Consider the following 27017-nt stretch of genomic DNA (forward strand, 5'->3'; position numbering starts at 1 on the left):
GACAACAAAACAAACAAAATAAGTCATTTAAATCTTAAATAAATGTTTCTCGGAGTTCATAAGTATAATTTTATTTAAATCCTAACCAATTTTTGCATTCCAGAACGTTTAATCATTGAATAAATATATTGCGTTTTTCTCTAGCAGTTGTGTCATTCAGATTGAATGATGACAAAATATATTTTAATGAAATGGCAAAGTTAACATTCGATTTTTTAATCCACTAAAAGACGACTTCCACTTTTTTAGACAAAAAGTCGATTAATCGATTAGTCGAAATTAGACATATGGATCCCTAGTATTTATAATTCACATGCAGCATTGAAGTAGAAATTTGATTTGATACTATAAAATGTTAAGTTTATTGAATAAAGCCAAATTTATGCTTGTGCCTACCGCCAGAAGCATTTCATCCAGTGTTATTGCACGAACATCTAATGAAGAAATTGCCGTAGAAGAAAAGCAAACTGCAAAAACACCTCCTCCAAAGGGGCCGGCTATATTGTTACCGCAAAATTATCAAGAGTTTTCACCTTTAAATCTTAAAGATTGTCGACAGGCATGGATTGAAAACATTGATGCTGTAGAAGAGCGCAAGTTGGGTTTAATTGAATTGCATCCAGATGTGTTTGCTGTCCAGCCAAGAGTCGATGTGATCCAGGAAAACATTGAATGGCAACGTAAATACCGTTATGTAAGTTTTGCCCATTCAAAAAGCAGAGCTGAAGTTCGTGGCGGAGGTCGTAAGCCTTGGCCACAAAAAGGTGGTGGGCGTTCACGTCATGGCTCACTTCGTTCACCACTTTTAAAGGGAGGTGGTGTGGCGCATGGTCCGCGCTCTCCCACTTCGCATTTCTATATGCTACCCTTTATGAAGCGAGTCTTAGGCCTAACATCGACATTGAGTGTAAAATTGGCTCAGGATGATTTACACATTATAAGCGATGTGGAAATACCAAGTAAAGATCCTGAATTTATCAAGGATTTGATTCAAGAACGCAATTGGGGACCATCTGTGTTGATTGTTGATAAGTACGCAGTGGAATGATATGAATGGACTACAGTTTTCTTATGTATTTATTATTGCAGACATGACGAATTTCCCGAAAATATTTGCTATGCCACGGATTCTTTGGGCTATGTCAATTTAATGCCATCCTTTAGCTTAAATTGTTACTCCATGTTGAAACATGATACTTTGGTTTTAACAGTAGAAGCTGCCAAACACTTGGAAGATCGCCTGCTTTTCCAACTTCATCGCACCGATACATTTGCCAAGGGACAGAAATTCAAATTGAATCAAGTTTAAGGAAATGTGCTTACATTTTCAACGGCAATAAATTGTTTAAGTTTTTAAATTATAAAGAAAATGTTGAAGAATCCCAATAAGTGAAGTTGTGGCATATACGCCATAAATAAGCTGCATGGTAAACGACTGTTGTGGAATAAACATTAAGGTAAACTTCAAAACGGTTATGTTATAAGTGAATGATGATACAAATAAAACTTCAATCAACATTCGAGTCAGGTAAGTGTAGAGATTTTTACCACAAAAACTGTTAAAGAAAGGAATGAAACTGAAATATTTCACAATCTTCGGTATATACATAGTTTTCTAAACCTTAAACGTAGACCCATTTTTGTTTTGGATCGTTGGAAGCATGATGTAAAATTTGCTGTGAGTTTTATGCCCATATTGGAAGCGGCGTAATTGAAAGTACCCAATGGACTAGTCTGATCACCAAGTGCTTAAGGATATAAGTTGATGAAGTCGTGTGGTACAATACCTATATTTCGAGTAAAACAAAATTAATACAACCTCCAGGATATTGCATCAATATTGGAACTTCAATTTATTTAAGCTGTCAAATTCCTGATCCGTCAAACATGTATTATTTACCTATACCATGGTTAGGTTGAGATTCAAGGATATGTGTCTAGCAAAAAATTTTGCTAAACACATCTCTCTATACCTTAGGCACGCTGTGTTTGCCATATGTTGAGAAAAGGATGCATGCTAAATATGCAGTTTAAGTTTATAGAAAGCCATTATAAGTAAGAATGGCATGTCGGAGCAGCGGAAAGACCTCTTGTCTGTGAGAGTCCTTACCACTCGCCTACTTGAGGCCTTTAAGCAGTTGAGAATGAAAAAGGGCTATAATACAATCTGGATATGAAAAAAGATTTTCGCTTAAAATTGTACTCTTCCTCAGCTCCAGAATAAATAATGCAACTGGGCCTTGGCTATCCACTACCTGTAGTGTGTTGTTGTAGCATTCGTTTGCTGGGTTCTGCTAATTTTCTAGATTAAGGATCTTTGCTACTAAGCTTAGGTGCGATCAGAGTGATCTTGTTGTAAGTTTCGTGTGGTTCCAGGTTATAATCGGGACATACATCCATCACTGATAGATGCTGATTGATCTGTCTTGTAACGCTGAATATTGCTATCTAAATCATGTAGATCCACCCTGATATCTCTGGGCGGTGGCTGCCTCTGTTATATACAAGATGGTGATTGGAATGTTCTCTGCGATACCAACATAGTACATTCTGCTTAGCACGGGTACGATCTTTGTCTTCCGTATTCATGAGAACTATGAATACAGCCCGTCACAGAGCGTAGGGCAGCATTCTGACAGATCTGAATGCAATTTCCCTGCATATCGCTTAGCTGGCTAGTCCACGGCACTGCATAGCGCCCACATCGCTGAATCGTAATTTAACATTTTAGACCCGGCTGCCTACTGTTTCAAAGGCTTTCGAGAGGTCCAGACCAGACCACAGTTCATATGTGTAGAGATAGCGTGCAAAGCAGTAGTCGTGTTATGCAATCTAGGGAATCAGTGCTGCGATGCAGTAAATTGAAGTTCTCCAACTACGCAGAGGTGGAGAAGACCCTCCAGTATCCTCGCTACTTGCGAGAGAAGGTAGATCAGTAATAAATAGCAGTGGGTGACTGGCCATAACTCCCAGGGGACATAACGCCCAAAAACGTATTTGGGCTTTATGACCTGCGGTCTTAATGCCCAATATTTTTTTTTAGCATTCTGACCTCCCAAAAATAATAAAACCAATTTTTATTATTTTTTATGAAAATTCACAACGACCAATTTTGTTGAGCGTTATGGCCGCTGCTATATAGGTTACAACGTTATGACCTCTTTGGGTCTATCCTACGCCGACCGCGCCATGATATAGTGAAAAATGTCCTAGACTGGACCCCGCAAGGACAGCGAGGGAGTGGACACCCGACAAACGCATGAATCTGCTGTACGAAAAGAGAGTTGGAATCAATCCATATATGATGTAATAAAGCTAAGGCTTTGGCCAACGATAGAACTCGATGGAGAGAGCTTGTTGATGCCCTATGTTCACACTGAACAGTTTATTATTGGCCATATTTTATTGTGATATCTATTGGGTTGCCCAAAAAGTAATTGCGGATTTTTTAAAAGAAAGTAAATGCATTTTTAATAAATCTTAGAATGAACTTTAATCAAATATTCTTTTTTTACACTATTTTTCTAAAGCAAGCTAAAAGTAACAGCTGATAACTGACAGAAGAAAGAATGCAATTACAGAGTCACAAGCTGTGAAAAAATTTGTCAACGCCGACTATATGAAAAATCCGCAATTAATTTTTTGGGCAACCCAATAATACACTCCAATTGTAAATGAAGGACATATATACAAGACCTCATTTAAAGCGGACATGAAAAATGAAAAATGTTGGGCGCTATGTCTGATGGGCGTAATGACCAGTCACCATAACAGTGCTGTTCAAACTTTAACAGGCGCCAGGGATCCGATTCCTTAGATCTTCCATACAGATGCGATAGCGCCGTAGTGGTGCCATGCATCTTCCCGACAATTTTGCGTATGACCACCAGACCACCAGTATCACTATGACCACCAGACAAGTTGGAATTTTAACTTCCGACTTGTATAGCGTTCAATCTTGCGGTCCGGCCCAGTATGACTATGACCACCAGACAAGTTGAAATTTCAACTTCCGATTTGTGTGGGGTTCATCGTTATCGTGGGAAGCTCATCTGACAGTTACGCGCTTGACCACGGGTTGCACACAGTGGAATACTTCGGAGTATCTGCAACTTCTCTCTTCTTTTTCTCCTCTGGGCCGGAACGACTTGCTTGCCTATGAGCTTGAACACATGAGAATATGTGGTTACAAAAACATGTCTACCTCTCAAATCATTTCACTTTTGACACTCTCCTTGAGGTTTCTTCTACAGTTCGATTTAGTGAACCACTGTCAGAACTTTTGTTGTTGTTGTTGTTGTAGCGATATTTTCATATGGAGGTGGCGATTCTCGTCAAGCTCCTGCAGGTGAGTAAGATCGTTCGGGTCCAATGGCCACCCTGTTCCCGCTGGTTATTTAAAACCACCAATAACCCGTCTTCTCACAACGAGCACTCAATATTTGTGCAAGAGCCGGTGCCGCAAGGCCTCTCACTGAGACTCTCCTTTTGATACCGCTGTTTGTCTGCGACTGCCGTTACAGCTACTCCGTATGGAACGCGCTCGCAGCTAATCTTCTCATGACAGCAATGAACACCACCCATGTCGGACCTCAAAGTTCCATCCTGTGTGGCGCTCACAGCTATCCCGTGCCGTAGTCGGAACTTTAGTCTTCCGAGAAAGTAGCAGTAACAGGAAAATGGTCCTGAATCGCTTGGTGAATAGCACCAGCTCAGACTTTGGGATTTATATCAAGCCCATTGGGAGTACCAGGTTTGGGTACATCAAAATGTATATTGGGATAAAAGATTGGGCTACTGCAAGACCAGCGGCAGTGTTAAAATAAAAAGTAACCATCTCATAGTTTTTGGTCTTGTTATTTTGCTTTTTCGTTTTTATCACAGTATAAAATATTAATTTCTTTAAAATAAGTATAGGATTAATACACATGTAGAGTAATAGATTATTCGACTAAAGTATGATTTATATGGGTTGGTCTAGTATAAAGAATTAGTTTTTCTTTTTCTTCTTATCCGCTTGTCCCAGTCCCTGCGATTCTTGATACTGACGTACAATTTGTTCTTGTACATCGGGTAGACAAGGTGAATACCGAGAATATTCCATGGAAAATTCTCCCTTACCTTGAGTACTTGATCTGCAATAAATACGAAAATTCATTTCAAGTTATAAGACAAGACTAAATCAATCATACATACCTCAATTCGCCCGCATAGCCAAACATATCATTCAATGGTACCTCTGCATAGACTGTGAACCATCCCTCATTGCCATCGGTGCCCGTAATGATACCATGTCGTTTGCTTAGCTGTCCCATTACTGCACCTTGGAATTCTTCTGGAGCTGTTACTTCCACCATCATAATTGGCTCCAGTATTTGCCATCCACCATTTTGGAATACTTCCTTAACTGCTCCATGGGCAGCCAACATGAATGCCAATTCACTGGAATCCACAATGTGATGACCACCATCTTGCAAACGGAAACGTATGCCTGCCAATTTGTGTCCCGATAACATACCCTTCAAAGCCATTTCACGAAAACCTTTTTCCACGCCGGGAATAAATTGTTTGGGCACATTTGTGCCCACAGTTTCGTCCACAAACTCCAGCAATGTGTTTTGATGGGGTGGCAGTGGTTCCATAATGCCTATGATCCGGGCATATTGTCCAGAACCTCCAGATTGTTTTTTATGTAAATAGTCAAAGGAGCAGGGTGCTACCAGAGTTTCTCTAAATGCCACCTTAGGCTTGCCCAGCGTTACTGGACAATTATACTCCCTTTCCATACGTTGAGCATAGATTTCCAAATGTAATTCTCCCATGCCAGACACCAAAGTTTCCTTAACATCGTTATCGAAATAAAAGTGGAATGTGGGATCCTCTTTGGTAAATCTAGCTACAGCCTTGGCAAAATTGTCACGGTCTTTGGGATTGTTGGGAGTGATGGCCATAGATACCACAGGATCTGGCACATAGATTGACTCCATAGATAAGCCATCGCGGGGATTTGTGGTGAAGGTATCACCGGAAGCACAATCAACACCAAACAATGCGAATATATCACCGGCATACACTTCATTAACATCTTCCAAGTTGTTAGAGTGCAAACGCACCAGGCGGGCCAAACGTACTTTGCGATTGGTTCTCGCATTGAAAATAGTATCTCCCTTGCGCAGCACACCCTGATAGCAACGAAGATAAGTCAATTGTCCAAATCGACCTGCTTCCAATTTGAAAGCCAAGCCCACAAAAGGATCTTTGCCGTCACGAGCAGGATTCAAAACAATCGATTGTGGTTCTTTGCCTTCCTCCTCAATTAGCGCGAGGTTTTCTACTTCCCCGGGATTAGGAAGGAAATCCACAACGGCATCCAATAAAGGTTGAACACCCTTGTTCTTCAGTGCAGTGCCCACCAGGACCGGAGTAAAGGTACGCTTGATACAAGCTCTTCTCAAGGCAGCCTTTATGTCGTCTTCTGTGGGAGTTTTTTCCTCCAAAAACATCTCACCCAATATATCATCGACATTTGATAAATGTTCAATCAGCTCTTGACGTCTTTCTGTCGATTCCGTTCGCATGTCCTGGGGAATTTCGTCATATCTGATTTGTGTTCCCAAGGAACCTTCGAAGTATATCGCCTTTTCTCCAACCAAGTCTACAATGCCTTTGCAATCGCTTTCCAAACCAATGGGCAATTGGATAAAGGCAGCATTGTGATTCATCTTGGAACGCATTTGTGATAGTACCCGATAGGGGTTGGAGCCCATGCGATCCAATTTGTTGATAAATGCCAAGCAGGGAACATTATAACGTTTCATTTGTCGATTAACCGTCAACGTTTGACTTTGAACACCTCCAACGGCACATAGAACCAATACAGCGCCATCCAAAACACGCAAAGCTCTTTCAACTTCCACTGTAAAGTCTACGTGACCAGGAGTATCAATTATATTGATATTGGTGTCTTTCCATAGGGTATAGGTAGCGGCCGATTGTATGGTAATACCACGCTGTCTCTCAAGTTCCATGGAGTCCATAGTGGCACCCACATTGTCTTTGCCTCTGACCTCGTGCATGTGTGCAATGCGGCCGGTATAGAAGAGAATACGTTCTGTCAACGTAGTCTTACCGCTGTCAATGTGGGCCGATATACCAATATTGCGGATTTTCTCAATGGGTTTATGTTCGGCAAACTTCAAATGGGTGCAATAGCCATTCTAGTAAAGAAAAACAAACATTTACACGGTTATTACATTACATAACCTCGCCGAGTTTCGTTGAAGCCATTTGTCTATAAAAATTGCTTACATGATTTTGGTTTTTCAGCTTGCTGAGACGAGTTGCCAAATTACTTGATACTAATCGTTTAATTAAGGTCATATTTAGCAATTTTAATACAAAATATTTAGTTTTAAATTGAATTTTTTTTCCACAAGGAGAACCACCAACTACACACAATGCACACTGGGAGACAAAAAGAACAGCTGACGGCGTGCTGTCAAAAATCTTATTAGAAAAGTGCTGCCACATCTCGGAACACCCCTAAAAACATTAAAGACCGTTTATACTTTGCAACACAGTGGAACATATTGGCAACTCACTATTCACGGTATAGCTGTGAGCACCACACAGGCTGTAACATTGAGGTCAGATCTGTGTGGTGTTCATGACTGTCACGAGAAGCTTAAGGTACCATCACACTACATGTTCTTGCCTTATGATATGTCAATTTTTTAATTGTTAATATGTGCAACTTTAACAATTTTTACGCATAGAATAATCAGATTTTAGGTTATGTCATAGCAAAAATTATGAATCGCATGTAAAATGATACATAAAAAGTGACATGTCATAAGAAAAGAACATATAGCGTGATAGAGCCTTTAGCTGCGAGCTACCGGGCACGTCCATTAGTTGCGGATAGTGGAATACTTCGTACGGAGCAGATGCAACGGCAGACGCGGACAATTCGCGGTATCGAAATAGTGAGTGCCTATGATACTCGATATAAGAAGGCGTGTTATTGGCGCCTTTTAATTAGGAATGGCCACGGATCGAGCTTGCTCACCTACAGGAGCTTGACGAGGATCGCCACCTCCACATGAACACGTGGCTACAACAACAACAGAGATTAAACTTAAAACTATAAGAGCAAAACTGAAAAATATTTAGAGCTGATATCACACGATATGTTTATGTTGAATGAAATATGGAATGAAACTTATATATGACAAACACATTTCAAAATAGCACATGTTATTCTTTCATAGAGCGAGTTCTAATAGTTTTGACAAAAATATTAGGAATTCAGCTGTTTTTGTTGTCAGTCGAAAGAATGCGACCCCAAATTAAATTGTTTTAGGGCATGTGATTAGCAACGTCGTTTGCTAGCCGCTTCACAGAAAGAAATATAATACAGGAAGAAGCAGATAGAAATACTCCATAGCACAGTACAAGACAGAAAAAACAACAAAAATAAGAAAATAAATGTAAGGGATGTAGGCGGGTTGGGAAAAAAATCTTACCGGTGAGAGTATGGCCCAGTCAAAAAATTAATGCCTTTACATAACTCGAGAATGACGAGAGAAGGGAATCAAGGCACGAAACGTTTACTTTGTTAATTTTCCTTTTATTTCTGACATTTCCAATTTTATTCATAAGCCTTGCCTTATGTACGTCAAATACGAATAGAGCGCGCTCTAATCGGCATGTATTCTCATATGTATTGTATTTTTGTATAATCGAAATGTTGCATTTTTATTTCAAAATATATTTTAAATATTAATTTTTTTGTACGTATCACACGATGTGTACAAATTTCATAGTAGCTTTTTTTGAAATTACTTTTGACATGTCTGATAGTATAATAGCTGCATTAGTGAACCTGCTTAAAGGCCTTAACTTCACGTTTGGCAACACAGAATGATATTTGCGTGTTGCTTTTGTGTGATTTGCCGTAGAGTTCCATTTTTGTAACACGACACTCAAAATCAAAGCTCACCGCGTTCGTTCTTACTATAGCGCATGACGAAACAATCAAAGGTGGTCTCATTTGTACAACAACCACAAATCATATGGTGCAATCCGCCATCTTGCCATCAAGCTGTCAACGTTTTGTCAACGCACTCAAAGAAATTTGTGTGCGTGTGTGTATAAATGTGCGTACGTGAGCAGAGAATATGCGAGAAAGAAGATGGCAACAAAGAGGATGCAAACAAAAATTTTACATCTTAATACCGTCAAAATTGGCCGACCTTTATAGATCCGCAGTATACTCCGCTTTATATGGAGTTTGACAGCTATTCCGCTTGAAAAACAGAACAGAATACTCAGCTTGATAAATTAAAATAAGCAATACATATTAGCCCAGGTAGTGTACCTCAAACACCTGAGTACGATTTTTTCACGAAGTGCACTATCTTCCAACGAATTATGGTTGTGTGTGTGAATTATAGTTATAGTGTGTGGATTATTCTTAAAAGAACCATTTCACATACAAACATACTCAAAATCAGAGTTGCACTTACCACTGATTTTGACAGATAGTGCATTCAATATTTTGTTGTTGGAACACTGCTCCCATCTGTAAATGAATATATCTAGGGCTTTACGCAGGGTACTACTTTTCGCTTATTTTTCTCCAACGTTCTTTATAGAGTGTGACAGCATTCCTCGTTTTAAAACCAAACAAGATACCCGGCATGCTGCCAAAAATCTGATTAGAAAAGTGTTGCCGCTTTTCGAAACAACCCAAAAACATTAATGATTTTTTATGCTTTGCAACACAGTGAACCATATTGGCACGTTGAGAGATTCAATATAAATCTTTAACCCCGTTTACACTGCTCATTAAATCCGGATTTAGGGCTCTCGTCAGCTGATTTTATAATGGGAAAACAGATGATCGAGCCATTAAATCCGGATTTAAAGAGCAGTGTTAACGGGGTCTATAAACGCAAAACTAAACAAAAATTAAAGCTGCTATCACACTATATGTTTTCGTCTTATAACAATTCAAATTTTGAATTTATTAAAGTGGCGTACAATCATTAATCATCATTAAATCCGGATTTAAGACTCTCGTCAGCTGATTTTATAATGGGAAAACAGATGATCGAGCCATTAAATCCGGATTTAAAGAGCAGTGCTAACGGGGTATATGGGCGCAAAATTAAAAATAATTAAAGCTGCTATCACACTTTATGTTTTCGTCTTATTACAATCCAAATTTTGAATTTATTAAAGTGGCGTACATATGACTGACAATCACATTTCAAAATAATTCGATTAGAGCGTGTTCTATTTTTTCTGACAAAAACATAAAGAAATCAGCTGTTTTTGTTGTCAGTCGGACAAAAGCAACCCCAAAATTAATTGTTTTCACAACTTTATAATTTAACCAGAATAGATGGTGGGTGTAAAATCTTAACAATAAACACACTTTATTTTGGAAAAATACTTACAAATGCCCCTATTTCCACGGCAACATTTTATTATGAAACACAAATGGATTTGGTTAATAAAACAATGTACACGAACAGGATTCATTAAACAAGGTTGCGGGAAGCAATTAGCCGACACATAAATTTTTGAATTTTTGACATGATAAAAATTTTCTCTTTGATTACATTCGATTTTATTTACGTCTTTCCCTATTTCTAGGATTATTAAACGGCATATTTTGACATTTTTAATGTTCATTGGGCGTTTCCACATTTAGTTTTCTGCAAGTGGTGCAACCTTCTATTAGTGAATCCTGGTGGAGACACTAAACATTTGATAATGAGTGGAAGGTATTGGCTTTGTACAATATTTTGTTGATTGCCTTATACCAGAACATGGAATATATTTTTTGGAGATTTAATTTATTTTTCTGTAAAAAATATGTGTTTGTGTGTTCTGAAATGATGACATCGTTGCTGTATTATTATGGCACACTGGTCCTGGTAGGTTGGGAGGAACTTTTTTTTAATAAATATTCGTACATGAAACTAAAAACTATCATTGGTGCTGCTGATCTTCACAGATGGGTGGGGGGTATGTGGGAAGGCCTGGATCACACCATAGTCTCAAACGGATGTTTCTGTTGGCGATACGTAGAAGCGTCTATTATCTGTATATCGGTCCCATTTTCGTACTGACGTATCAGATGCTTTGTGCTGAAATTTACACAAATGTGAGAAGTGGTACATACAAAACAATTTTTTCAAAGTTATAAATTTTTTCAAATTAGACATAAAAAGACTAACATTAAATGAACAATTAAAGACGGAGTTACAAATTTACTTTGGATAGAGACCACAATCATGCAATTCTAAATTACTTTAGTTTGATAGACTATGTAATAATTGCTGGGATTTAAATGTTTTTACACAGATGATTGTTTTAATGATACTTGCCTTGAAGCAGCACTGTAAATGATAAGTGGATACATTTTCAAATATGTGTATGGTGTTGATGTAGAAGTATCCTTTAAAGGTGGGTAAATTTATACAAGTCACTCACTAGCCCAGCTGATGGAATTTGTAATTTTCAGAGTTGTATCCAAATCCCAATAGAACTTTAAATTCTTTGTTTGGATGTTAAAGATTTCTCAGATTTAGCTTCTTTTTTCACATATTATATTTTTAACGTTTGGCTGTTACACATAATAATGCAAATAAAAACTAAAATGTCAATTTGACAGTGTACTCAAATTTGCCAGTCTAGTGGGAATTTATGCCATCATCCCCACAGGGTTGTATAGTTTATTTCGTTGTTGTTGGGCTACTGCCTTTATATCATGTTTACACTTATTGCAAATCTAGATTTGCGAAGAGATTATGGAAATATCGTGCTTTGCAACAAGGTTTCCCATGCATTTTCAGTGTGAGTAAATATTCAATTGGGCTAGCAGTGAATACCGGTTATTATCGGTATTTTCGACAGGACATTTTCGAAACACCTGACATTTTATAATTGAAATTATTAAATGTTGAAGTAGAATTTAATAAAATGGTTTCAATAATAAAACCGCCTATCACAATAAAAATGCTTTTAAAAATATTGCTGCTATCAATTTAAGTTTGAAAATTCGAACTTCAAAACACCTCATGTCATAAGACAGACTTATAACAGCTCATATGAAAAGTCTTATCGTGTAATAGCAGCTTACATAAGGTTGTAGAAAGCCTGCATACATTTTTTGAATATTTGACAGTATTCGCCATTGAAGGTGCCAGTTTGCTCTTTTCTAACCAGGATGAGGTCATGCGAACAGCTACAATTTTTTATTTTTGTTTTCATTTTGCAGTAAATCTAAATGTCAAAGGCTTGATAAAACAGATGTGATTTTTTTCTAAAATCTTTAGAAGATATTCTATTTGATCCTATATTCTATATATATGCAACAAAACAGTGTTATAATGATGAAAATACAAATATAAAACGAATATAAGTTGGATAACAAAGTTTATTTCTAAAACCACTTTGACATTTTAATTTATGGCATTTTCCACTCAAGGTAGTTTCGTTTGGGGTAGATTTGTGTTGTTGTGCTAATGACGCTTCCTCTTAATTGTACCATGTTTTCCTTTTTTGTGGCATTTTCAATCGGTATATTTTTACATCCTCAATGTTGATAGGGCCTTTCCACTTTATGTTTTCGCAAGTAACGTTACCTTCTATTAGAGAACCCTGTCGGGTCATGTCCCACTAACTTTGTATCACTGAAGCCCGAAACAGAATGAGCGTGTTGTGAGTTATTTCGTGTGTCGCGTTGACGTCGGAAAAGTTAAAACACACAAATTTACATATGGCAACACAGAATAACGTTCTTTTTCAGTCATCAAAAACAAATAAGTTTTATTTTCTGTTTCGTCCTTGATCGTGATCGATTTTCGTCAGCTTATAATACAAAATCAGCTGCTTTCATATTAGAAAAACAGATGTTTGAGTGAGTCAAGTCATAGACTGCCTTTCTGTCAAAAATGCAAAGGGGTGACTAATAGAAGGTTACGTCACTTTCCGCAAACAATAATTGGATTGAAAGCTAGTAGTCAATAAAACCATTTGGAAGAAATACTGGAAATGTTTCTTTTTATTTTGCCATGGTTTACATTCGGTAATAATTCATATATCTTTAGATTGGAATGTATATCAATATGTTTACAATTACAAATTTGTTGTACATGTGTATACATATGTGGACTAAAATGCTAAAATACTGATGTTATCTGTAGGCTAGCATATATAAAACTACATATATTAGGTTAAAACGAATCTCATAAGGATATTAAAATAATTTTCAAAATAACTTATGACAATGTGTGAACTACTTATATGTTTGTGTGCAATCTCTTAAATTTTGTGGGAACAAATTAATATCAAACTCTCTATGTGTAAACGATCCATTGCGCGTCCATGTTTGTAAGCATATGACATTTCCACCCAGTGGTATAGGCTCTGTTATAATTTAGCATTGTCCACGGTAAATCAAATGTACTATGTATATAGTCAGAATTCATTAAACAGGTTGCGAAAGTGACGTAACCTTTGGTAAGTGAGTCCTGTACCGCAATTCCGTAACTTATACGAAAAGCGTTTAGTTAAATTTGTCGACAAAAAATCGTTTGCCTTAACGATTATGTTATTCTCTAAATCCTAGTTAACAGAAATCCTTATCTACTTTTTCTCTTTGGCAACTCTAACCAAAAAAAACCAAAAGCACAAAGAGGAATAGGCAAAAATAATAAATAATTCTTCCCAAAGCCTGAAATTCTTCTAATTTGAACTTAAAAACATCACAAATCTAAATAAAATGTACACAATTATTTAGGAAAAGTGTTATCAATGCCAATTTATTCGTATAAAACTTTTACGTATTTTTTTTTTTCATTTTATGAAACGAACGCTACCGCGCTTATTAATTGATTGTGCAAACTCACCCGAAATGTGTTAAGAAAAAAAAAGAAGAGGAAAATACTCTATTGCCCATCAATAAAGTAAACACTAAATAATTGTCCGTCGTTTAGTTAACGATTTTCTATTCGTTGGCGAAAACAGCTGATTTTTATGATGTCGATTATCGTTAAAAGTGGCTACTGAATACCAAATTCGTAAACTTTTCTTTTATCGCTTTTTTAACTAAACTAGTTTCGTTAAAATACTTTACTGAATTCCACTACTCATATATAGCCATCGATATCATGCGATAACACGTGACTTGCACTGTATCCTATAAAAATAAAACAGGGCCTTGACTATCCAATGCAACGGTATAGCATGATAGATATCAATCAACTTTTTTGTACAACTAAAACCCCGTTTACACTGCTCATTAAATCCGGATTTAAGGTTTTAGTCAGCTGATTTTATAAAGGGAAAACAGATGATCCAGCCATTAAATCTGGATTTAAAGAGCAGTGTAAACGAGGTTTAATTGGTAACTGAAAATAATCCTGACATTTGAATAAACTGTAACCTCTACTAGAGAAACATAAGTAAAACTAACGTTTGTCTGAGATTTCAGAAATAGGAAATTTTAACAAAACAAAATGATAACAATGAAAAATTTTTGTATGTTGAAATGTTTTTTATATCCTCCACTATGTCTATTCGTCTTAATTGCCGATGAAATTACCGGTTTATCGTGAAACTATTAGGTCGGTAATTCTACAAGGTTACATCTTTATATAATTTCTTTTTTGGTTATCTACATGTGTATATTTAAAAGTTATATAATTTTTCATTTATATTTTCCTAAATACGGAAAATTAATAGACACTTATGATTTTCTTCAATTACAAACACTTGTGTTTATTTCATCAGATCGTTTTTGTATATATTCATTACTTAAGCTAAATTTCATTTTATTAGCTTCCTAATTTTTATAAAATCTTTTAATTTAATCATTATTTTTTATATACCAATAACTAATGTTATGGTATAGCATATATGTATTTGGTTTTTTAAATTTTTTTTAAATTCTTGCTTTGTTCTCAAACTACCAATACTAGGAAGTGTCAATTGTAGAAGACAATTAGTGGAAACGCCCCATTAAAAACATAATAAATGTTTAGTGGCAGACAAAAATTTCAAACACGACCATGAACATTCCATTGTGTTGTGCGATTAGAGATTTAATCTTAATGATGAGGTAGGCGACATGTAACATGACATATATCCTCACAAATGTCGCAAATATTTGGAGGGAATAAACACCGCTGAAAATTTTCTGATGTTTTCGTCAGGATTTGAGCCTCGGCATGATGCAACAATCGAATATTGCAAAGGTATCGGGAGTAAAGGAGAGAGAAAAAAGGCCTATTCCACATAAAGAAAGGGAAAAGACGTGAATTTTCGCGATTTGAGATGTACAATAGCCAGAACGAAGTACGGAAATTTTGTCAAGGAATCAAGCCCTTACCTTTGGTAGAAGCACATCCTCCTGCAGTGACAGGAGCATATGGAATAACCATTTTATCCAGCTGCTAGTATGTAATAGTGGCGCCGACAAAAATACTGCAGAAGCAATTCCTGATGGTATAGAATATATATCGCCTAGTCACAATTAGATCCAAGTAGAAGACACCTAATTGCAAAACAACAAGGCACGAGGAGCCGATGAGTTGCCAGCTGAACTATTTAAGACCAGGAGCTACAAACTAAGGCCAGAAAAACGCATAAACGTAATTGGCATTGTGCGTAGGCAACATACTATGTGCCAACTACAGAGGGATAAGTGTCCAACCTATCGCATAGATGATACTCACGAGCATGCTGTGTGAAAGATTAAAATTTTAAGTCAATAAGATACAAAACGGTTGTTTAAGTACCTTTCCCTAATGGGAAGGGTACTAAATCCACCCTTCCCAATGGGGAAGGGTACTAAAACTGCCCTTTCCAAGGGGGGGGGGGGGTACTAAACTACCCTTTCCAATGCGGGAGGGTACTAAAACTATCCTTTCCAATGAGAGTGGGTACTAAAAGTACCCTTTCCAATGGGGAAGGATACTAAACCTACCCTTTCGAATGGGGTAGGGTACTAAAACTACCCTTTCCAATGGGGAAGAGTACTTAAAGTACGCTTTCCGATGGGGAAGCTTATTAAAACTACCCTTTCCATTGGGGAAGGGCACTGAACTACTCTTTCCTATGGGGAATGATACTTCAACTACCCTTTCCATTGGAGAAGGGTACTAAAACTACCCTTTCCATTGAAACTATCCTCTCCATTGGGGAAGGATACTAAAACTACCCTTTCCATTGGAAAAGGGTACCATAACAATCCCTTCCATTTGGGAAAGGTACTAAAACTACCCTCTCCATTGGGGAAGAGTACTAAAACTACCCTTTCCATTGAAGAAGTGTATCATAACAACCCCTTCCATTGGGGCAAGATACTAAAACTACCCTCTTCATTGGGGAAGAGTACTAAAACTACCCTTGCCATTGGGGAAGGGTACTAAAAGTCCCATTCCCACTGGAATGGGAAACTAATCTTTCCTTTGGGCAAGGTTAGTTTTGCTATACTTTCCTTTGGGAATGGGTAGTTTTACTACACTTTCCTTTGGGAATGGGTAGTTTTACTACATTCCAGTGGGAAAGGGTAGTTTATCTACATTTTCCTTTGGGAAAGGGTAGTTTATCTACATTTTCCTTTGGGAAAGGGTAGTTTCACTACACTTTCCTTTGGGAGAAGGTAGTTTTACTACACTTTCCTTTGGGAAAGGGTAGTCTTACTACACATTCCTTTAGGAAAGGGTAGTAAAATTACACCGTCCCTTGGCGAAGGTTACTAAAACTACTCTTTCCTTTGGCGAAGGTTACTAAAACTACCCTTTCTTTTAGGGAAGGTTACTAAAACTACCCTTTCCTTTGGAGAAGCATCCTTTCGTTTGGAAAAGGATGTTCATGCTAATCTTTGATTTTGGGAAAAGGTACTAAAACTACCCTTTCTTTTGAAAAATGGTTCTTTAACTACCATTTCCTATGGTATTAAGCCTAGTTTTTCCTTTCGGAAAGGTTTCTAAAACTAGTCTTTCCATTGGGACACGCTTCTAAGCCTATCATATCCTTTGAGATATTTCTAGAAGGAGCGCAGAAGGTCGTGGAGTTTGGAAATTATTCTGAGGTCGCCTAGTGGAACAAATGTTCTGCCATGTTTGTTCAAATGTAAGGATCTTCATTAGCAATTGCACAAAAAGTATACAAAAGACTTCATATAAAAATGGTCTTTAAGTCGTTCTAGGTGAGGTTCACCAAAATATACAAAATATCATGTGCGTTTCAGTGGCTGTTTAAATTTTAAGACTAATTGACCGTATTTTTATTTACCAAATTACAATAATAGCTAGCAAAAGTTAAAACAGCATTCCTTTATTACTCTGTAGCGTATTTTGTGTTTGCTTGCTATGTTATGTTTGTTATTGATAATTTTCATTGACTTCAATTCAGACGGGCGTGATAATATTTTTACTTTGCTCCGCGTTACTTGGCGTTCTATTGGTGCCATTTGCATTGGCTGCTTCACTTCTCAATGATGATACATCGTTGATGGCTCTATTGGGAGTGGTTAAAATTTCCTCTTCCTCGTTCATGGTGGATAAACGTTGATTACTTAACATTGTGATTTTTTTTTTAATTTTTCATTAGTTTTTTTTTATGTGGATGATAACATGAAGAAAAGGAAAAAAATACAAAATAAAGCAAACATACATACATATTACATGTTACATATCTAGCATTTGTGGTAAATGTTGTTAAAAATGGGTTTCTATAATTGTGTTTTTTTTATTCACTGTACAAAACGTTAAGAACTTACTTATGACTGCCATTTATCTGTCGCACCTTAAAATTTATGGGTATAATTAATTGATCAGTGGAACCGCCACCATCTTCGTGCAATTGTTGCCATATGCTGTTTCTTTGGATCTCTTGGGGTACATTTAGGGGTAAACTTAAAGTTTTAGGTTGCATTCCTGATGTTGTTTCGGTGGTGGATTCAACTCTTAAGGGAATGTGAATGGTGGTGGGTCCTGGATTTATTGAGGAGTTGAATTTCTCATATTTGTCATGGTGATCCTTAAAATTAAAGGATAGGTTTTGTTTTTGTTGTTTTTTTCACAGTTTTTATAGATTTTTTAGTATAGTATTTATATAAAATCAAGCCTACGCGTGAACCAAATTGATAAAATTGTAGTGTTTGTGGTTGAGAATGTATAATGTGATGGAGCATACCTAAGGGCCGTTCATACTTAGAGATTAATCAGAAGGATTTTTACAAAATGTTGGCAACTACAAATAAATACCGTTCGATCTAGCACATGTTAAGTAAGCAACATGGTGACTGAAACCACATATCGTTTGAACCACCCAACCATCTGTCAGTCTAAATTGAGATAACTATCGAGGGAATAAAGCTATCCACCTGAAATTTTGCAATGTTACTCTTATTGGTGCAGGTCGTTGGAGATTGTATATGGACCATATTGATTCCTAAGACACCTGCTATACAAACTGGTCTGCTTATTTCACTTTTGAACTCTATCCGATTTGGATGAAAGTTGATTTTTAAATATATATCATAATATTATATATATCTAAAATGTTTTCTTAATTTTTGTTGAAATTTTGTGTGTAAAATATACTTTTGCCCTGCAACATCTACACAAAATATGGACTATTCTTATAGGTTCTTCTTGTACAACAAACATACATTAGAGTTGCCAACACTGTACTCTATTCTTAACCCTGGACAGTCATCCTTCGCCAAAACGACGACGCGCGACGGCAATTATTATGAAAGGATGATTTTTCAAGGTTAATCTAGAAATATGAACAGGCATTGAATGCACCTAGGATTATTCTACGATTTCAAACTAAACAAAAACTAACAGAAATTTAAGACCAATAAAAAATATACTACAAATAAGGGAGAAAATAAAGTTCAGTTTGAAGGATTATTTTATATTTTCTGGAATTTATTTTTAATTTGTTCGTTATTTATGTATGCACTTTTTATAAGATTCCCCTATATTTGAATATAATTTCAAGTTTGCTTATAATTTATAAAAATAAATTATAAGTTTTGAAAATAAATCTATTTTGTGTCAAACCCTTACACTAATATTTCTTAATAATTGAAATTGTCGGTCGTTGTATATTGTCCTTCAAAAATGCTAATTAAGTACTATAACAATTAAAAAGGCGTTAAGTTCGGCCGGGCCGATCTTCGGACACCCACCACCTCGGGTATATATCTAAACCACCTTTATTCAAATATACAACACGGTTGTCGAGAAGCCTAACATAAGTCACTGTGTCAAATTTCAGTGAAATCGGATTATAAATGTACCTTTTATGGGGCCAAGAGTTTAATCGAGATATCGGTCTATATGCCAGCTATTTCTAAATCTGGACCGATTTGGGCCAAGTTTCAGAAAAATGTCGAAGAGCCTAACACAACTCACTGTCCCAAATTTCGGCGATATCGGACAATAAATGCGCCTTTTATGGGCCCAAAACCTTAAATCGAGAGATCGGTCTATATGGCAGCTATTTCCAAATCTGGACCGATCTGAGCCAAATTGAATAAGAATGTCGAAGGGCCTAACACAACTCACTGTCCCAAAGTTCGGCGACATCGGACTATAAATGCGTCTTTTATGGGCCCAAAACCTTAAATCGAGAGATCGGTCTAAATGACAGCTATATGCAAATATTGATCGATCTTAGCCAAATTGAAGATGGATGTCGAAGGGCCTCAATTGAACTTACTGTCCCAAAGTTCGGCTACATCGGACCATAAATGCGCCTTTTATGGGCCCAAAACCATAAATCGAGAGATCGGTCTATATGACAGCTATATCCAAATCTGGACCGATCTGAGCGAAATTGAAGATGGGTGTTTAAGGGTCTAACACAAGTCACTGTCCCAAATTTCAGCAAAATCGGATAATAAATGTGGCTTTTATAGTCCTATGACACTAAATCGGCGGATCGGTATATATGGGGGCTATATCAAGATAAAGTCCGATATAGTCCATCTTCGATCTTAACCTGCTTATGGTCAAAAAAAGAATCTGTGCAAAATTTCAGCTCAATATCTCTATTTTTAAAGACTGATTTCAACAGACAGACGGACGGACATGGCTAGATCGTCTTCGATTTTTCAGCTGATCAAGAATATACATATATACTTTATAGGGTCGGAAATGGATAGTTCGATGTGTTGCAAACGGAATGACAAAACGAATATACTTTCGGTGGTGGGTATAAAAAGACTAAAGATTGAATTGAACATGATGTGAAATACATTTTATGATAAATAACTCTTAGAAGAGAAAATTAGGATAGTATCGGGACATTGTAGAGTGTGGTATGCGAAGTGCCTGGAAGTAGTAAAAAGTACGCTCCTATTTGTAGGAATTATTTCTGTTTCTTTATTTAAGGTACAATTAGGTCTTCTTTTCAAAGTAAATTGCTAAAGTTTGATCTTCATTAAAAGTTGTTTGTCGCAATGTTATGGACATACTGCACAAAAATTTCCTTAAATTCATTAAAAAGTCTTTCACCATAGGAAAACTTTTCTTTAAAAGTTGAAAAATAATGGAGGGTATAAAAAATCAACATTGACATTAAGCATGAAGAAAAACATTTAAGGTGCAGGGGGTAATAACCCCAGTACCGATGACGCTTGATCGGTCTAAGAGTTGCGAGTCGTCGAGATCCTGTAGTCGCGGACACACTCCTGCAGGTGTGGGTGCCTTGGCACCTACAATCGAGAGTAATGCTTCAAGCCCTCAGCCAGCCGTCAAGCTAATAAATAAGGAAACCCCAAGAGGATGCGAAGCTTTTAAATACAGGTGAAGTTTCCGATTCTGAATAAGAAAATGATGATGTCATCAAACGGTCATTGCAGCCAAATCGAAAGTAGATGCCAGCAGAATGATAGTAAAAGTAAGCGAAAACATCGCTAAGCTCACAACAAAATCAAAAAAGCTATCCAAAGCACAATGAAGGAAACGAAAGAAGATTAGCGCCGGGGCAATCTTGCGTAAAAATACGTTGTCTAAGGTATACAATAGATACTTCAAACACTTCTGCCGAAGCTGGTATGGGGATGAGTTCTCCTGAAGAGTAGAACACCGAGAAATCGCTGAAAAAGAGCTCGTTCCCTTCAAGTAATCTTCAACTAAAAACTTCAAGCAGCATTTTAAGGAGGGAGACAGAGGATTAAAGGCCACCGTAGCGCAGAGGTTAGCATGTCCGCCTATGACGCTGAACGCTTGGATTCGAATCCTGGTGAAACCATCAGAAAAAAATTTCAGGCGTGGTTTTCCCCTCCTAATGCTGGCAACATTTGTGAGGTACTATGCCATGTAAAACTTCTCTCCAAAGAGGGGTCGCACTGCGGCACGCCGTTCGGCTATAATTTAGCTTAAAACTTGAATCGGACTGCACTCATTGAAACGTGAGAAGTTTGCCCCTGTTCCTTAGTGGAATGTTCATGGACAAAATTCCTTGCTTTTTTGACAGAGTTGGATCAAGTGCAAAGGAAGTGCGCTCGTCCCTTAGGTCGTCAGGAAAGGCTGTGGCCCTCTCGGAAGAGATCGCTGAGAGTGGCCAAAATAGCCAGGAGGCACAACAGACAAATGTAATTTATGAGCTGCGACTACAGTTGAGACGTCCTGATGCTGCGGTTCGCAACAGGAGATTGTTGTGCATTTCCCCACTCCATGGTGAGGCGCAAAGCTCGACTTGGCGAGGAAGAAGAATATTTTATGCCTCACAAAGCCGACGGCCTTCACAAAATGGGGTGTCAAAATCGCGACGGAATGCATGCTAAAAGTTTTAGGCAGGCAAAACGAAGGCTTGGTCGTGGAGAATTGGGAGGCCTTCCACAGGGAGGAGAAGGACAAAGGCACTTTTCTTGTGATTCAAGTAGGAAGAAGGCGCACGTGTTTAATAAAAACATTGCAGCTCTCAAAATGGCTCCAAAATTATTCTGAAAGAGGAAGATGGTCCCTAATAGTGGTAAAGAGCTGCCCTCTTGGGCTAAAGTAGTTAGGAAGCAAAACCATTTCAAATGGAAATTCGGATTAACAAGCAGATTTTGGAACAGTTGTTGAACCCTTGGAGAGAATCCATCCATTTAATTCATGAGCTGCAAGTACCGTGGCGACATCCTAATGCTACAGTTCGCAATATCAGGTTGCATTTAGACTCTAAGGAAACGCATTGAACGTATCCCCATTTCTTGAGATGGTGGCGAAGCTCGACGTGGTGAGGAAAATGCATATTTCCCAGCTCAGAAAGTTTTCTGTCTTCATTAAAGGAACCTATTCCGAGAGTATTATTTAAAGAAAAGAAACTCTTGAGGAAATAGCAGAAGAAGGAGAAAGGAACTTTTCGTATGGCAGGCTATGACCAAGTTTGATGTTTAACTAAGGCTATAGGCATGACTTTCTACATGTCCAAGTCAGTTTTTTTTTTAAGATTGGAATTGGATTTGTTTATTTGAAAATGTATCATTTTCAATTGCTCAATTATTTGAAAAGTTATGAATGATCGATTAATCGGATAACGATTATATATTCTTGATCAGCGTAAAAACCTAAGACGATCTAGCCATGTCCGTCCGTCTGTCCGCCTGTCTGCTGAAATCACGCTACAGTCTTTAAAAGATAGAGATATTGAGCTGAAACTTTGCACAGATTCTTTTTTTTGTCCATAAGCAGGTTAAGTTCGAAGATGGCCTATATCGGACTATGTCATGATAGACCGATTAGCCGATTTAGGGCCTTAGGCCCATAAAAGCCACATTTATTATCAGATTTTTGCTGAAATTTAAAACAGTGAGTTGTGTTAGGCCCTTAGACATCCTTCTTCAATTTGGTCTAGATCGGTCCAGATTTAAATATAGCTGCCATATAGACCGACCTTTCGATTTAAGGTTTCGGGTCCATAAAAGGCGCATTTATTGTCCGATTTCGCCGAAATGTGGGACAGTGAGTTGTGATAGGCACTTCCACATTTTTCTGCAACTTTGTCCAAATCGATCCAGATTCAAATTCTTGGCCCCTTGAAAGGCCCATTTATAATCCGATTTCACTGAAATTTGACACAGCGACTTATGTTAGGGTTTTCGACATCCATGTTGTATATGGTTCAGATCGGTTTATTTTTAGATATAACTACTAAAAAGACCAATTCAACAATGACTTGTACTTATTAGTACTTGGTCCAAATCGGAACATATTTCGATATAGTTTTTATGGGGTATAAGGTATGCATTTTTCTCCGGATTTTGACGAAAGGTGGTTTACATATATACCCGAGGTGGTGGGTATCCAAACGCCTTTTTATTTGTTTTAGGCTGCAATACTGAACATGACATAATTACTAGGTAGTGTACCGTAAACAGAAACAAATCAGAGTTGCACTAATCACTGACAAATAGTGCACTCAATATTTTGTTATTAGGCAACTGCCACTACCAGTAAATGAATATATTTTCATACTTCATTTAATACCATGTTTCCACTTGGAGCAAATCAAGATTTGCGACGAGATTGCGAAAATCTCGTGTTTTACAACGTGGTTTCCGATACTTTTTCAATGTGAGCAATTCTACTTATTTGAGGAGATTTGCAGCAAATCTTCCAAATTAAAATGCAACACTGCGTTTGCATTGAATACAGGTTACTATTGTGATTTTAGGGCAGCACTTTTACTTAACATCTGACAATTTCTTATTGAAATTGTAAAATTTTGTACTAATTTAATAAAATCGTTTCACAAACTTAATTGCTGACCGCAATGTATATGCTGAACACAATAAAAATTGCTATTTGTCAAAAACGTTACTGTTGACAAATAAAACCGCATTAATTGTAGTGGAAAAGGTTTTTGGAGATTATCTCAAATCAAGTGGATTTGGGCTCTAGTGGAAACATGGTTTAAGCTGTTTTTGGTTGAAAAAGAGGGCGCGTTAGTTGCTTCTTTAAAATTTTAGACTTAAAGATTTGTCGTACAACATATAGCGACTTTCAATAGCAACTTTTCGTTTTCTGTGCATGTTTCATTGGTTAGTGTAAGGTTTGTTATTATTTTTTTTCTCTCGGGCTTTGAGCTTACTTGAGTTTATTTTCAAACAACAAGTGGTTTATATAAAATTCGATTGGGCATTTTCTTTGTCAATTGTTCTATTTTTTATTTTTATTATTTATAATATATAAATGTATATATATATATGCGGACTGGTATTGTAGAATCGTTGTCTTTTCTCTATAATATTATATATGTATACAAAACTATGTAAATATAAAATGTTTGCATGTATAATCATTATATATAATACGCATTAGGTACTTTTCCTATATTGACTTAGCAGTACAACGTTCGTTACTAAACAACAAAAAATCGTTTACGAACAAAAAAAAAAAAAAAACTAAAATAAAACAAATATGATAGTTGGGGTTTCTTTTAATGGGACGTTCACACTTTAAGACAAATAGTTGTGGAGAGTAAAAGACGAGAACCAGGGGACATCTGTTTTATTTAATTTCGTACCACTGCAAGTCGGATGTACTGGATAGATTTGCAGCGCAAAATAAAACTGGATGGCTATCTTGCGAGAACAGCTCAGTATTGTAATGATAACCGATAAATCGTAATTTCCACTTGTCTTGGTTCAAACAAAAAGTTGTATGGTTGTTATAATAAATATTTAAAAAGTATTTTATTAAGTTAAAAAATATATTAAAAATATTATTATAATTAAAAGTATTTTTTATCCAAATAAATTTGACCGGTATTCAAAGATATCGATACATTCTTTTTATCAATGCATAAAGGCCATGGCTATGTTATAGGCTTTACTTGGATCAATATCAATAATTTACTATCGATATCACGAAACTTTGTGCTGTTAATCGTTTACTTTTTCTTGAGTTGGCTAGTTTTTATTTAGCCCTTGAATTATTTTTCACATAACCTTAAAGTGTGAACGGCCCATTCTGTGAACAACGAATTGATATTGATAGAACATGATCTTTTCCTTTTTCTATTTTTGTTTTGTAAAATGGATTTTGTTTCGATTCAAACATTTAAAAATATCTTTCTATTAGGTTAATTTGTTTATAATTAAAAACGAAACACATTACAAATCGGGATGGATGTACGTATGGTCTACCATTAGAATGCGGCAACTCAAATTCATTGAATTGATATATAAGAAATGCATTCAAACTAAATTAAATAAAATTAAAACTAATTTTAAAATAAGCTTAAATTTATAGAAAAAATAAGAAATTATTGCATAAAGAATAAACAAATACTGTTACTTAGTTTTTTGTTTTGTTTCATAGATTGCCAAGAAAAACGAACATGAATTGTGTAGTGAAGGGAACTTTTCTCGACTACAGTGCAGTTCAAAAGTACGTTAACTACGGTGATAATTTCCAAAAAGTATACAGACACACAGATAAAGTAGTAGAGGTTTAAGAAAAGAAATTTAAAAACACGCACACACAGTTCGGTTAAAAAAAAGAACAGTAAGTGGAACGCAAATGTAGTACAATACGACATTTATGTTCCAGGGCTGCAAAAAATAGTAGCAAAGTCAACATGACAGTAGATGACTTTTATAAAATAACCGAATAATTATCTTGTGCGCTATAACATGTCTCGAACATTGCTTTCAGTTGCCAACTGAGTATTTACTGAAGAGTTTAGTTTTCTTTGTTCTTTGTGTTCATTTCTTAAGCAAGGAACTTTGAGCCTCCAATTCTTTTTCATTAGCCTGTGTAAAACTGGAGTTCTTCATGCTGATTTTGCTACTATTCATATGGGGTTTCTCATTGATTGTGTGTGAAGAACGACTACCACCAAAACAAGGCAACATTTTTCTAAAGAATCCCACCTCAGCATCCAATTGATGTAAATCATCTGCTGCCTGTCGTTTAGTCATCTCCGGCATTATATCATCCAGTATCTTGAGTTCACGTCGCGTAAATACCAAATCCAAAGCCTTGCGTATGCCTATCATAACCACCAACATGAGTGGGAAGAGTATAGAGGTACTGGAGAAGGATTTTATTAGCCACAGGCATATCAAACATGCCAATTGTATTATGGTGAAGAGATGGACTCGTTTAATGGGCACCTAAAAGAAAAGAGAATACGATTTAAGGTCGAGGTTTAAAATAATTCTTTTTTCGTAATTTCAGAGATTATTATCTAGTGGAAAATGGTAAGGGCCCATGAACATTGAAAATGTCAAAATGTGGTGATTGGATCTGCCACAAATAATGTAAAACGTAAACAAACAATAAATTTAAATAAACAAAGATCAAGTGACATTTTCAATGGCGAGAACTGTCAAAAACTTAAACAAGTAAAAACGTGCTAGTTCGGCCGAGCCGAATCTTGGGTACCCACCACCATGGATTACGCTAAAAATTACCTTTTATTTACCTAGTTCATATTTGAATAATGTTGCAAAAATCAAAACGGGAGTAGATTGTGTCTCAAGAAGTCATATCGGGGTATCGGCATTAAAGGTAGACTTTATTAATATGTAGATCGATTCTGATCATACTTGGCACAGAGGCTGGAAGTCATAACAGAAGTAGTTGTGCCAAATGTTTAGCCCAATCAGGCTTATAGGAGCTCAAGTCCTTGGATGGGTTTATATGGGGGCTATGTCGGTATATAGACCGATTCGGATCATACTTGGCACAGATAATGAATGTCGGAACAGATGTGCCAAATTTCAGCAAAATCGGACGAACATTAAGGTCTCTAGGGGCTTAAGAAGTCAGAACCGTTTATATGAGGTATACCATTTTTAAGACCCATTGAAGTCTTTGTGCTAAATTTCAGCCAAATCGGATGAAAATTGGGGTTTCTAGGTGCTAAAGAAGTCAAAACTAGGGATCGGTTTATATGTAGGCGATAACCAAATTTGAAAAGAAGTATCAGTGCAAAATTTCAACCGGATATCTTTATTTGTTCGGACGCTATCTTTTTTC

General features: G+C 36.7%; 3 protein-coding genes and 1 long non-coding RNA gene across 15 annotated transcripts in view; 2 read left to right on the top strand and 2 right to left on the bottom strand.

Annotated features, from left to right (window-relative positions):
* The first annotated feature begins 281 nt into the window (after positions 1-281).
* On the top strand, positions 282-1470 carry LOC106082570 (large ribosomal subunit protein uL4m). The gene is made up of 2 exons (XM_013245173.2): positions 282-1032; positions 1090-1470. Exons 1-2 carry the CDS (start codon positions 353-355, stop codon positions 1307-1309), a joined length of 900 nt encoding a protein of 299 aa, XP_013100627.1. The 5' UTR covers positions 282-352; the 3' UTR covers positions 1310-1470.
* A 3368-nt stretch (positions 1471-4838) lies between these two features.
* LOC106082569 (elongation factor G, mitochondrial) lies at positions 4839-7492 on the bottom strand. The gene is made up of 3 exons (XM_013245172.2): positions 7309-7492; positions 5197-7217; positions 4839-5135 (listed from the first exon to the last, which is right to left on the bottom strand). The coding sequence occupies exons 1-3, from the start codon at positions 7378-7380 to the stop codon at positions 4991-4993; spliced, it is 2238 nt and encodes a 745-aa protein (XP_013100626.1). The 5' UTR covers positions 7381-7492; the 3' UTR covers positions 4839-4990.
* Positions 7493-10273: 2781 nt separating this feature from the next.
* LOC131996375 (uncharacterized) lies at positions 10274-10766 on the top strand. The gene is made up of 2 exons (XR_009397824.1): positions 10274-10411; positions 10663-10766. It is a non-coding gene; the product is annotated as an uncharacterized LOC131996375 (long non-coding RNA).
* Positions 10419-27017, bottom strand: part of LOC106082568 (electroneutral sodium bicarbonate exchanger 1) — a 132035-nt gene continuing 115436 nt past the window's right edge. For 10 of the 12 annotated variants that reach the window (XM_013245168.2, XM_013245169.2, XM_013245160.2 and 7 more), the window contains 3 exons: positions 25907-26149; positions 17804-18063; positions 17279-17598 (listed from right to left, as the gene is read on the bottom strand). In XM_013245168.2, coding sequence (XP_013100622.2) covers positions 17433-17598; positions 17804-18063; positions 25907-26149 — 669 coding nt within the window. In that variant the 3' untranslated portion in view covers positions 17279-17432. Of the gene's footprint in view, positions 11160-17278; positions 17599-17803; positions 18064-25906; positions 26150-27017 lie in introns of those variants that run through there. The other 2 variants (XM_013245162.2, XM_013245171.2) reach the window with 2 other exon arrangements.

The sequence above is a fragment of the Stomoxys calcitrans genome, chromosome 3, assembly GCF_963082655.1.
Source record: "Stomoxys calcitrans chromosome 3, idStoCalc2.1, whole genome shotgun sequence".
NCBI lineage: Eukaryota > Metazoa > Arthropoda > Insecta > Diptera > Muscidae > Stomoxys > Stomoxys calcitrans.

Coding starts and splice junctions, on each gene's coding strand:
- LOC106082570 (XM_013245173.2), top strand. CDS start 353: ATGTTAAGTTTATTGAATAAAGCCAAATTTATGCTTGTGCCTACCGCC. Junction 1,033..1,089: donor TCTGTGTTGATTGTTGATAA/GTACGCAGTGGA, acceptor TTATTATTGCAG/ACATGACGAATTTCCCGAAA.
- LOC106082569 (XM_013245172.2), bottom strand. CDS start 7,380: ATGACCTTAATTAAACGATTAGTATCAAGTAATTTGGCAACTCGTCTC. Junction 7,218..7,308: donor AGCTGAAAAACCAAAATCAT/GTAAGCAATTTT, acceptor TTTCTTTACTAG/AATGGCTATTGCACCCATTT. Junction 5,136..5,196: donor GGCTATGCGGGCGAATTGAG/GTATGTATGATT, acceptor TATTTATTGCAG/ATCAAGTACTCAAGGTAAGG.